This window comes from Cucurbita pepo, chromosome LG10, assembly GCF_002806865.2.
Source record: "Cucurbita pepo subsp. pepo cultivar mu-cu-16 chromosome LG10, ASM280686v2, whole genome shotgun sequence".
NCBI lineage: Eukaryota > Viridiplantae > Streptophyta > Magnoliopsida > Cucurbitales > Cucurbitaceae > Cucurbita > Cucurbita pepo.
Window position 1 is genome coordinate 4,598,460 of NC_036647.1, and position 12,390 is coordinate 4,610,849.

General features: G+C 39.0%; 3 protein-coding genes across 3 annotated transcripts; 2 read left to right on the forward strand and 1 right to left on the reverse strand.

Annotated features, from left to right (window-relative positions):
- Positions 1–321: 321 nt before the first annotated feature.
- LOC111804053 lies at positions 322–3,856 on the forward strand. The gene is made up of 5 exons (XM_023688725.1): positions 322–703; positions 1,175–1,238; positions 1,399–1,563; positions 2,955–3,020; positions 3,097–3,856. The coding sequence occupies exons 1-5, from the start codon at positions 441–443 to the stop codon at positions 3,283–3,285; spliced, it is 747 nt and encodes a 248-aa protein (XP_023544493.1). The 5' UTR covers positions 322–440; the 3' UTR covers positions 3,286–3,856.
- A 682-nt stretch (positions 3,857–4,538) lies between these two features.
- LOC111803066 lies at positions 4,539–6,247 on the reverse strand. The gene is made up of 3 exons (XM_023687325.1): positions 6,195–6,247; positions 5,835–6,106; positions 4,539–5,745 (listed from the first exon to the last, which is right to left on the reverse strand). Exons 2-3 carry the CDS (start codon positions 6,079–6,081, stop codon positions 4,742–4,744), a joined length of 1,251 nt encoding a protein of 416 aa, XP_023543093.1. The 5' UTR covers positions 6,082–6,106; positions 6,195–6,247; the 3' UTR covers positions 4,539–4,741.
- A 2,121-nt stretch (positions 6,248–8,368) lies between these two features.
- LOC111804137 (equilibrative nucleotide transporter 3-like) lies at positions 8,369–11,428 on the forward strand. Its single transcript, XM_023688835.1, has 10 exons — positions 8,369–8,594; positions 9,093–9,152; positions 9,241–9,345; positions 9,581–9,736; positions 9,821–9,964; positions 10,045–10,150; positions 10,279–10,451; positions 10,538–10,686; positions 10,772–11,030; positions 11,112–11,428. The coding sequence occupies exons 2-10, from the start codon at positions 9,108–9,110 to the stop codon at positions 11,220–11,222; spliced, it is 1,248 nt and encodes a 415-aa protein (XP_023544603.1). The 5' UTR covers positions 8,369–8,594; positions 9,093–9,107; the 3' UTR covers positions 11,223–11,428.
- Positions 11,429–12,390: the final 962 nt, after the last annotated feature.

The window sequence follows — 12,390 nt, forward strand, 5'->3', positions numbered from 1 at the left end:
ACACCAGCCACATATACATACATATACACACATATATATATATATATTTCCCAAAATATATATATAGATTCGAGTGGGGAGAGGGGCGTTAATTTTGCCGAGTATATAGCACTAATATTCCTGTTTTTTTAATTTTGATATTTTCCCACGTGGCACCACCTGGGTCGTTCATTTTCTTTAAGAAAAAAAGTTACTGCATGTGGGTCCCACATTTTTGGCGGCCAATTTTGACCTCATTTTAAAAACGGATAATATTAGTGTTCATATCTCTCTTTCTGTACAGTATAAAGACAACTTTCTTCGCAACAGATTAAAAACAAATTGTGCAATAAATAGTCACGCGCTCTATTATTATATTCTCCTCCTCCTCCTCCTCCTCCTCCTTGATTCTCTTTACCACTGTCCAAATAAAACCCTAGATTTCTACTTTTTGTGTTCTAATGGCGGATTTGGAGAATCAGGATAGGGGGCTTGGGAATGTTGTTGTTGGAGAAGAGGAGGAGAAGCTTCTCGAGGGGGTTACGTTAGTGGATTTCGATATGTTGTGTTCTACGGTGGCTATGCAGACGCAGGGTAAATGGGCGAAGTTGGAGACTACTCGAGATGCTTCTATGGAACCCGATTTGGGGGGAGTTTTTAGGATGTGGGAAGGTGAACTACTCGATTGCTTCGATGACCGTCGTATCGCTATCGAATCCACATGGTTAGACTTGTTAATCCACTTTTTCTTCTCTACTTTCAGCTTTTTCAGGGATTTTGTTTTCTCTCTCTCTCTATCTCTGTTGTTCATTGAGAAATTTGTCGATCGAGCGAGGGATTTTTTTCCTCTTAGGGCGAGGAGATTGGTTGCTTGGAAAAGAAATAGAAAAAAGGTTTTGACCATGATATTATCTGTTATTAGTTGGAATATGTCTTTCAGGCCTCAGCTTGTGATTCTAAAAAAGTTAAATCAATAGTTTCTGTGCACAATTTTTCCTCGTGGTCTCCGAGTACCTGTGGTTGGTTGTCATTATCCAACAGGGGATGTGGATCTTGCCCTGCTTAAGTTCGAACCTGTAATTATGATTGATAATTGTCTATGAATGGAATATTTACGATATGTACGACTTTTTTACTACATCGAAGTAATTGGTTTTCACCCCAAGTATTCTCATAGCTTGTATTAATGATGCAGCTGGCCGTGTCACAGATTTGGGAAGAACATGGGAAGGGCTGGTTTTGGCTCTTGTTTTCTTCAGGTAAACTTTTTCTTGGCTTCTTGAAGCAAACAATTTCCGGGTAGCAAACATTCTCGAAGGAGAGGGGAAGAACTTAGAGTACAGATTACACTTGTCTTTGCTCATCAAATTTTCGTAATGGATGGTATACAATTTGCCATAATTTTGAAACCATTTGCAGGGAACGGTTTATTTATCTCTTGCTCTCGGTGCCCTGTGCAACTTCATTGCCTTTTTGGTCACAAAACGCCATTACTTTTTATATCCAGCCATTGCTTTCACCATTTCAGCAGTTACATATTTGGGGTTCTTCCGAACCCAGATGAGGAGGAAATTCAATATAAGGGTGAGACTTCTTTTTCTATCAGCCCTTTTGCTGTTATCTGTTTCTTATTTCTACTTGATAATTAATGGATTCGTAACACATTCTATTTCAAGCATGCTGAAATTGTACTCTAAATTTGTCTTTTGCCTTTCCTGATCAAGTTGTTTGTTTCCCCCCCTTTTTTTTTATCATCAAAGTTACTATTATTATTATATTTTTTAGGGTAAGAAACCTTACTTTTATTGAGAGTAAAGAACGAAAATACAAGGGCACAAAATAAAATCTCCAACAAAACACTAAGGGAGTCTGACTCTTAACTATGAAAGAAGATTCCAATGTAAAAGAACTAGACTAAGCTCATAACTGAAGAAAAGACCCAACGACCGACGTCCACAGGGAGGCGTTAAGTCTAGCCACCTCCCAAACTTACTAACCCGATCTCTCCACCTCATAAAAAAATGTATTATTCCTCTCAATTCAAATACTCCTCAAATATGCAAAGAAGCTAGCATGCTACGACCTTAATCCTTAGAATGGAGATGCAATAGAACCTCCTCCATGTGAGCCGTACCATCTCTATTCTAGACCAAATAGTACCGAACACTGCCAACCAACAGCTCCAAAGGAGGTGAGCTAACTTGCAAACTCAAAACCATTGATCCAGGTCCTCCTTATGCCTCATACAGAGAGTGCACCATTGAGAGAAGCATAGGAAGAGTGCCTTTGAATGCAATCCACGATAATGACTCTCCCATGTAAAATCTGCCACGGAAACACCTTAACTTTTTTAGAATTTTAACTTTCTAGAGAAGAAAAATCAAAGGCAACAATGAATGGAGAAGGAGAGGAAAAAATATGCAAAAGAAGAATCGAGGGACCAAATCCTAACGCCCCTTCTCTTGGAGTAGCATGCTGGTCTTGAAGAAGAGAAAAAATTCAAAGTTATAGTTGGTTTTGTTGGCGAATGGGTGTCTAATCATTGAACTATGCTCGNAAAAAAAAAAAAAAAAAAAAAAAGACTTCAAGTCAAAATAATTCCATTGTCTTCTTTTTTATTATTAGATTGGGTAAATGAGTTGATAGTCATAAGTAGCAAACGGAAATCCACGAAAATTCTAACGACTATTAGTATGTTTGGGATTAGTTTTTTTGTATCTTAGAACGTGTAATTGTGTGTAGGGAGAGACTAGTATGAGAAATATTACTAATAGTGTGGAGGGAGACTCCTACGACACAGTTTATTGATAATGTGCACGGGGAGACTAATAACATATAGTGTGTGTGAAAAAAGAGATTAATGAGAGAGTTCATATATGGATAACATGAGCAAGCTTGTAGTGGTTACGAATTAAATTTTCTGCGGGCGTTTTCTTAGTACTTATGTGTAGATTAATATTAATTTTATGATTTAGGGAGGAGATAATTCCTTGGATGATTGCATCTACCACCTGATCTGCCCCTGCTGCGCCTTATCTCAGGTCTGTCTATCAGTTTTTGCACATCAAAACCTTATATTCGTAGGTCATCACTGAAATACTGGTAAATGTGGAGCAGGAATCACGAACGCTGGAAATGAATAATGTCCAAGATGGCACATGGCACGGTCGAGGTGACACAATATGTATAGGTAGTTATGGTGAAGCCAGCCGATTTGTGGAGCTAAATCCACCTGATCCTGTGTCAACCAAATCTTCTGAAGCCTGTGGCATTTTAAAGGATGTGGCTAATCATGATCACTCTTGAGTCTATGCGTGCATGTAGCAAGACGTCGGTTGCTCTGCCTAGGACATGCTTTCGGGATTCTTCGTCTGATTCATTGCCGAAGGTACACGGCACACATGCCTTGTTTCAGCAACTTTGCCCTCAAGGGATGAGGGTTCAGAAATTTGAGGTGCTACTGTTGCTGCTTTACTTTTGGTGTGTTGCCCTCCAGAACTGGTTGGGCTGCGGTTGGTGCAATGGGGTATGGTTTGTGAACCTCGATATTAGAGGTTGGGGGGTTGAAAATGACTCCTCTCTTTTTTTTTTTTCCTTCTTTTCTTTTCTTGTGTAAACACACATGATAGTGTTCAGATCGATACAAGAACTCTTCTAAATTGTATATACCATACCAAAATTTTATGTATGGAGTGGTGTGAGTTAATAATCTTGAGTTACGATTTTTTTTTTTTTTTTTCACTATTGTAAGATAATTGTTTAGGAAATCGTTATCTTTAATTAGGAAGATTTGTCATAGTTGCTTGGATCCGTTCCGTTGTACTATAAATACTTATGTATGTGTTTTCACAGTAATAAGTATACGTGCTTAAGTTCTTAAATTCAAAAGTCATCTCCCCTAAATTGTTTTTTCACTTTCGTTATTTGTTTCCACCTATTTTGATGGTGGATCATTTCCAACAAATGTGGGCTGTTTAGATAATTTCTTCCTTGTAATTTGCATTTTTTAACATAGTAATACAAATGGAATATGGATTTAAAAGATGAGATAATTCAATAAAATCAAAACATTCTATGTAATGAGATTATGAGATCTCACTTTGGTTGGATATGGAAACGAAATATTATGGGTAAATCTTTCCTTAGTAGACGTGTTTTAACAAAGAGGACAATATCTGCTAGTAGTGAGCTTGGGCCATTACAAATAGTATTAGAGCTAGACGTCGGCTAGTGTGTTAGCGAGGAGGCTGAACCACGAGCTGGGTGGATTGTATGCAGCAAGGACGATGGCCCTAAAGGGGAGTGGACTAGGGAGTTCCACGTCAATTGGAGAGGGAAACGAGTGCGCAAGGACACTGGACCCCAAAGGGTTGGATCGTAGACCCGTTTTAAAAACTTTGAGGGAAAGTCTAAATAAGATAATATAATATTGGTGGACTTGGGCCCCGAATGGGGGAAGACATTGGGCCCGGATAGATTGTAGACCTATTTTAAAATTCTCGAAGAAAAGTCCAAAGAGATAATATCAGTAGCCTTGAGCCGTTAGAGAAACGAACCAGTCCATAGAAATAATTCGTTTTATTTTATAAAAGTACATACTGTATTTGCAGCTTTAATACACCAATTTTAGAGTCTGGTCACGCCGTTGAATCATCAAAAACCCATAATCAACCACTAATTAAATCCCAAATTTTTAATTTGTTGTAAAAATTACAAATCTAATTAACTGATCCTTTTCGACCGTCTGCTGCTATTGCTATAGCTATACTCGGCTACCGGTCCGAAATTCTTCGCCCATCAAAGGTGCCATCATAGCCCCCGCATACGGCGGAGCCCTCGCTGTATTTTGGACTCCATAATACATCTGTTGGCTAACTCCGTCTGCAGCGATCCTCGCCGCCTCCGCCTGTGGATCGTAACCACTCACTGGACCCATTCCTCCTCCATACACTTGCCCCCCCATTGTAACTGGGTGATGATACGCTAATGGCACCTGACCCCCACCCACCGGAGGGAACTGTTGAACGTACGGAGACGGAGGCTGGGTCGGAATATGCTGGACAGGAACATTACCAGGCGGAATCTGACCTGGAAGAAGGTAGACGACCGGTTGATGACCCGGGTAATTTGTACCCGGGAAATAATGCATCATCGGGTTATTCGGAAACCCGGCCGGTTGAGAGAACGGCATCGCCGGCGGTTCACAATTCTCCGGCGTTTTATCCACCGCCTCTGCCCTCGGTGACGGCGTATCGGGCCGAGTTTTAACCGGTGCAAGACTGGGCATCGAAGTCACACAAGTCGCCGACGGCACGAAAGGGGATGGCGATTCAGGATTCGAAGGCGAAACATTCTCAGACGGTTTGATATTAAATCGACTCTTCAATTTAGGTTCTCGTGATTGAGTCGAAGCATCTTCCTGATTGTCGAGACCGAACAAATAGTCCGGTACTTCAGAGACGATTGAAGAAACCTCCGACCGACCACGCTCGAGCTCCGGCACTGGAGCGCCGCCATTGAGAGCGTCAAGAAACCAGTGATCCCGATTTGTGGAGCCGCCGAGGAGAGAATTAATACTACTGGCTCTGGAATCTTCCCCTCTTGGAAATAGAAACAATCGCAGCCTATCCGATTTTGGATCATGATTCTGTACAAGCCGATCATACTCATCCATCATATTCTCCACATCTTCATCCGTCGACACTGAAATCAAGGCGTCGAGATCTTCATTCGGAAGCTGGTACTTTATGTTCATGTTAATTGTCCCTAAACAAACAAATTCAATTCGCTTTTCGAATCAAGACTTCCAAATCCCAAATTGAATGAAAAAAACAGAGAATCGAAATTAAACTTGCCGGTGATCTTAGCGAGTTTGGCGAGGAAATAGGAGAAAGTAGTGGAACGTTGAACGGCGACAATGCGAGTCTCACCGCCAACGTATCGGAGCTGATTATCATGCGGCCGGGGTAAGATATTGCCACCGAAACTGCACATGAATCGAACTCGAGCATGTGGATCGCGAAAGTGGTGGTCGAATCTCGGCGACGATGCACCTGAGTCGGTGGCGTTGGAGTCAAGTTCCGACAGATGAATCGACGCCATTTTCAAGCTTGAAGAAGAACCAAAACTGCAATCCTAGAACAGTTCTGAATCAATTAAGAGAAATAAAAAATAAATAATTAAATTACCGAAACTACGAAGGGAATTGCTCGAACGCTGGACGTTGAACTCAATCGAGAATGAAGGAGGAGGCGGACGCTGCTGGACTATTATTTCCACATAGCCTTTAATTTATTTCTTCTTCACCGTCCTGGGTTCGAGTGGAGCCCACGCCCCCTCTCGACTAATTGTAATCTGTGACCTGGTGGACTATCCACCAATGGCTATGCTACTGGGCCCTTCGCCGCCCAACCAATCATCATTTAGAAATTCAAGGGACGTCCTCTGGTCCCACCATGACCTGGCACTCGGCCCCACCATCCACGTGTTTCGCACTCATTCCACATCACTTGATCAACCTCTCGTGTGAGTGCCCGCACCTGAACTCTTTCTGCTATGAACTACACACGTGTGAATTAATCTCCTGAAACCATTCGTCATGTCGTTTCCTTACCTTTTTTCAATATTAATTAATATACATTTTCAAGTCCAAAAGTCAATTCTACCCTCATCATTAGTTCCCCCTAATAATTCACTCTACTCCTTCACATTAAGTGGATAATAACGCAAAACAATAATTAATTATTAATGATTATTTAAAATAGCGACACCGTGGACGGGAATCTGTGTGGCAGTGGTCCGCGATGATTGTTAGCAAAAAAAAATTACTACGGGTAAGAATATAAATAGAAATAGAATTAGATTCCAACGTATATTTTCATTTTCATTCATATTTATAACCTTTAAATATGATATAATCTAGTCAGCTAATACCTACCAATAATAAAAATATAAACTAATTAAATATTTGTAATAAAATAAAATATACCATAAATCAAATCATAAAGAAAAAAAATATTAAGATATAATATCTAAGATATATTTCATAAATAATATCCAAATATTATATCTCAACCGTCGCTCTCAAGTTAGAGAATGTACGTTAATCACATCCAACTTGTCTTTACGAGTGTAGGTCAATAACACCCAAGTTGTCCTTGAGAAGAGAGTGTGGATCAATAACACTTTTGTCTTCCCATTCGTGAAAATAAAGTGTAGGTCAATAACACTACATGAGGAGAGAGTGTAGGTCAATAACATTTTTGTCTTCCCGATAGTGAAAATATCCGTCAAGTTAAGTCTAAACAAGTATTTGCTGATGATCCGGACACATTTGTTTGGTTTCTGGACTTTCAAAAAATTATTAAATTTACAAGAAAGATACAAAACTAAAAAATACGTCTTTAATTGGTCTGTATTTTTAGACTTTCAAAAAATTATTGAATTTACAAGAAAGATACCAAACCAAAAAATAGAACGCCTTTAATTCATTTGCATTTTTAGACTTCTCAGGAAATTATTGAATTTCCTAAAAAGATGCAAAAATTTAGACCACTTTTGATGTATCTCAGAACTTGAAGAACTGCTTCTTGATCTATGCATAAATGATTGGTGATTTGTTCCATTTAATTTGATTGAAACAAGTGAATATCCTCGTTGATCAGAGTGATGAATATAATAAGGAAGTGTTAAATAAACATCCGAAGTTTTGAAGTTGGATAACAACATCAAGATCGGTGCTCTGGATCACTTGAGAGGTTGTGAAATAAAATATGAACATCTTGAATATGCCACCTTTGAGCTTGATAAGAAATTTGAAGATGTTTATAACGTATTCTTAATATTGGATGATCGAGAACAGTTTGCCAACCACAGTTCTCGATTTAGTAGAGGTCTAGTAGAATGATTGAGATTCGGAAGCAATGGCGATGACTTGAAAGCGGTTGAAAGCAGGAAGTAGTGGCTGTTGTGATACTCGATTGGACTTATCACGATGGGTGATTGGTAAGTGTAAAGGCTTCACTGATTGAGTTAGGGTTTGTATTGGACTTATCACGATCGGTGGCTGTAAAGGCTTCACTGATTGAGTTAGGGTTTGACATCACGGTTTGACTTTGATACCAAATCCTAACTCAAGAGGAAATTTTGATATTCAAAAATATCAAAATCAATGTTCTGATATCTATGTAAAAATGAGAAATAAAAGTAGAATTGGAATCGAAGATATATTCTTATTAATATTTATGGATACAATCTAACGATTAGTACGAGAAATATTAAAATATAAATCAAATTAGAAAAAAAGAATATTAAGATATAATATCTAAGATAGAACTCCATTTGTTTTGGATTTCAAAGCTCACACATTCACGAATCATATTATTACGCTCCTTCAATTTACGGCGCGATTTCTTGTTCTTCTGTCCATTTGCACATGTCAAGATCAGTCGCTTAAATCTTCGCTACTTTTCATACTCTGCAAACGCATTAATCTATTGATTTCCGGGTACTCTTTTCCACTCTGTTCAAATCCTATTCTTCACGTTCTTCATCCTTGCATTCAGACTACGGGATTTGGATTCTTTCGCCAGCAAAGCTGTGTGTCGCCTCTCCAGGTTTCTCACTCTGTTCACTAAATTATCATTTATTTCCCACGTTTGTTAATATTTAATCCCGCTTTGATTACAATTTGTTAGTTATTGTATTCATACGGCGTTCATTGTGGAATCTCTCTCGTCTGTTTACTTTCTTTGAGTTTTGCAATAAAACCCCAGATTTTCTTAAGAATGTAGAAACTCACGAAATTAAAAGTTCTTGGTCTAATTTATGATAAACGGGGTTGTTTTCAATCTTGAAAAGACTATTTCCAGGTATGGAAATCACCAATCCTCTCCATAAATTTTCTGCTAAAGTTTCGTGCATTTTGTGCTGGATTCTCTCTGCACAGCTCATCTTTCCTGTTGTCCAACCTGTGTATTCAATGCTGTTTCTTCACTGCTCGCTCTCCTGATTCTGAGGATACTTTGCATATAAGAACATCAATCCCATTGTCCACTGAGTTATCAACATTCTTTTCTTCAGTTATTTTTTAAAGACTTTTCTTTGTTGTTTAGGTATAGGGATCTATCATGACTGGTTCTACTGAAGAATCTGGGGCTCCAGCGAGGACTGGGGTTTGTTCTTATCCCTTTGTTCCTCATGTTTATGTGTAATTAGTAGAGCCAAATTTTTGCTTGATTTTTATTTGAATTTTCTGTGCAGGGGAAGTTTACAGCTCTTGCAGTTTGCTGGGTTCTCGGCTTTGGTTCCCTCGTTTGTTGGAACAGTATGCTAACTATTGGAGATTACTATTATCTATTGTTTCCGGTAATCATAATCAACCTTATGACTCTGATTTGTGTATTTTAAACACTGATTCTTTCATTTGTTGTGTTGTTGGTTTTAGTCAATCGATTAGTTTCCTTTTAGCTTTATAGAGTAGAAGATTTCCAAACTTGTGGGAAGATCTGAGACTTTCATGTTTTTCAAAATTTTGATTCGTGTTATCTCAAGTTACTTCAGTTGAAGAATTATAATCCTTACTTTTTTTGAAAATTTGAAGGATTATCATCCTTCAAGAGTACTCACTCTCGTGTATCAACCATTTGCATTTGGAACCATTGCAATTCTGGCATATAATGAAGCAAAAATCGATACCCGATGGAGGAACATTCGTGGATACACTCTCTTCTTCATAAGTTCTGTGTTGCTTATAGTTGTAAGTAATAGCCGCTGCTTTCTAAATTGAAATGGACACATAATTTCATATGAGTTAAAGTTGACTCTGAACTTTTTGCAATAGTTGGATTTGGTCTCCTCTGGAAGAGGAGGGATTGGACCATATATTGCTCTGTGTATCATCGTCGGTTCTTTCGGTGTTGCCGATGCCTTCGTGCAAGGTGGGATGGTTGGAGATCTCGCTTTGATGTGTCCTGAATTCATCCAGGTCCTTTTTCAGTCTCTTAGTTCTTATTGGGCGAGGGGCATAAAGTTTGGATTTTACAAGTTGTTCTTTTGTCACGGCAGTCTTTCATGGCTGGATTGGCTGCCTCAGGAGCTCTAACTTCAGGGTTGAGATTGATCACAAAAGCTGCATTTGAGAACGTCCATGATGGTCTTCGTAAAGGGACGAGTATGTCAATTCTATTCAACCACTCAACATTCAGCTTATAAACTGTGTAGCCCAGTACTTGGCTATCAGTTCCTTTAAACATGTGCAGTTCAAACTATAACTTCGTGCTTCTTTAATGTTTTATGCAGTTCTATTTCTAGCGATATCTGCTGCTTTCGAGTTCCTTTGTGTTATTCTCTATGCGTCAGTCTTTCCCAAAATCCCACTAGTGAAGTTCTACCGTAAAAAGGCAGCCTCTGAAGGATCGAAAACCGTGTCAGCTGACCTTGCCGCTGCAGGCATCCAGCTTCAACTAAACCAAGTGTGACATCCTTCGCTATGTTTTTTCAATTATAATACCAAAAGAAAATCCTGATTCTTATTAATAGCTATTTTTAATCTTCACAGGGAAACAAAACTGAAGTACTTACCAAAAAGCAACTTCTTCAACAGAACATGGATTATCTTTTGGGCGTGTCACTGATATACGTTCTCACATTGTCAATCTTTCCTGGCTTCTTGTATGAAAATACTGGAGAACACCAATTGGGTTCATGGTAGATACTCACTCTTGACACAATTAGATATATAATCCTTGAGGAACAACACCATATTTAGTGTCTTGTGCTGCTGATATGTCAGGTATCCACTTGTTTTGATAGCAATGTACAATGTGTGGGATCTGATAGGCAGATACTCACCTCTCATCAAATTTCTGAAGTTGGAGTCGAGGAAGGGCCTCTTGATCTCAATTCTGAGTCGTTTTCTACTAATCCCAGCGTTTTACTTCACAGCAAAGTATGGTGATCAAGGGTGGATGATCATGCTCACTTCCTTCTTGGGATTGACCAATGGCCATCTTACAGTTTGTGTTTTTACTGCAGCACCTAAAGGCTACAAGGTCAGTTGCATAGCAAATAACTTAAACAATATCCTTTCATTTTGCTGTGAATCTGATATATATTTGTGTGGCTTTTTGAAGGCACCTGAGCAGAATGCGTTGGGGAATATGCTTGTCATGTTCCTTTTAGGAGGCATTTTTGCAGGAGTTTCCCTTGGTTGGTTGTGGATCATTGGAAATGGCAGCTTTTGAAGCATTAGTTAAACTTCATTTGATGAACAAAGTGGAGATATCTGTTTATGAATATGTTTGCAGGATGAATAGCTAGCTTTAACACCCACTGTTTTTTTCATTTCGATTTTAAGAAATAGGATTATATTTGTTTCTTGTTTTTTCCCCGCTTATTCTAATTGTAATTATATCAGCTGGATTTTAAACCTTCTAATTGTCAAGTGACATGTTACCACATACTCCAAGTTGAACGTTAATATGGGTCTAGTGTAATAGTTCAAGTCTGTCCACCGCTAATAGATATTGTTCGCTTTGATTATTTACGTATCGCCGTTAGTCTTACGGTTTTAAGATGCGTCTAGGAGAAATTTTCACATCATTATAAGGAATATTTCGTTCCTCTCTCCAACCGACGTGAGATCTCACAATCTATAATATATCCCCTTGTGGTCCAGCGTCCTCTCTGGCACACCGCCTAGTGCCTGACTTTGATACCATTTGTAAAAGTAGCGTCCTCCCTGCCACACCATCCATGTCTAGCTTTGATACCATTTGTAAAAGCAGCGTCTTCCCTGACACACCGCCCAGTGTCTAGCTTTGATACCAATTGTAAAAGCAGCGTTCTCTCTGGCACACCGCTCGATGCCTGACTTTGATACCATTTGTAAAAGTAGCGTCCTCTCTAGCACACCGTCCAGTGTCTAGCTTTGATATCATTTGTAAAAGCAGCGTCCTCCCTGACACACTACTCAGTGTCTAGCTTTGATATCATTTATAAAAGCAGCGTCTTCCCTAACACACCGTCCAGTGTTTAGCTTTGATATCATTTATAAAAGGGCATGAAGCCTTCTATTTGTAGGAGGGCATGGAAACCTTCCTTCCTAGTCCATGCTAAAAAAATCAAAACAGTGAGTGGGCTGGATAATGTGCCCAAGTCCTTCCATGGGCCTATTGGGCTTTGGTTGTCCCCATCCTCAAATCGGTATGATATCTCATATCAGTCTGCACATTTTGTTTTTCTTTTATTTTAAAAAAAGTATATCAGTCTGAACTCACTGCTACAAGCATGTGCCTACGAACGTCATTCTCACACATTTGCTCATTTTTCTTTGCATCTAAACTCAAAATCAACCAATTTTAAAACCTCGAATTCACCGAAAATATAACACAGATTCTAAAATGTTCATAT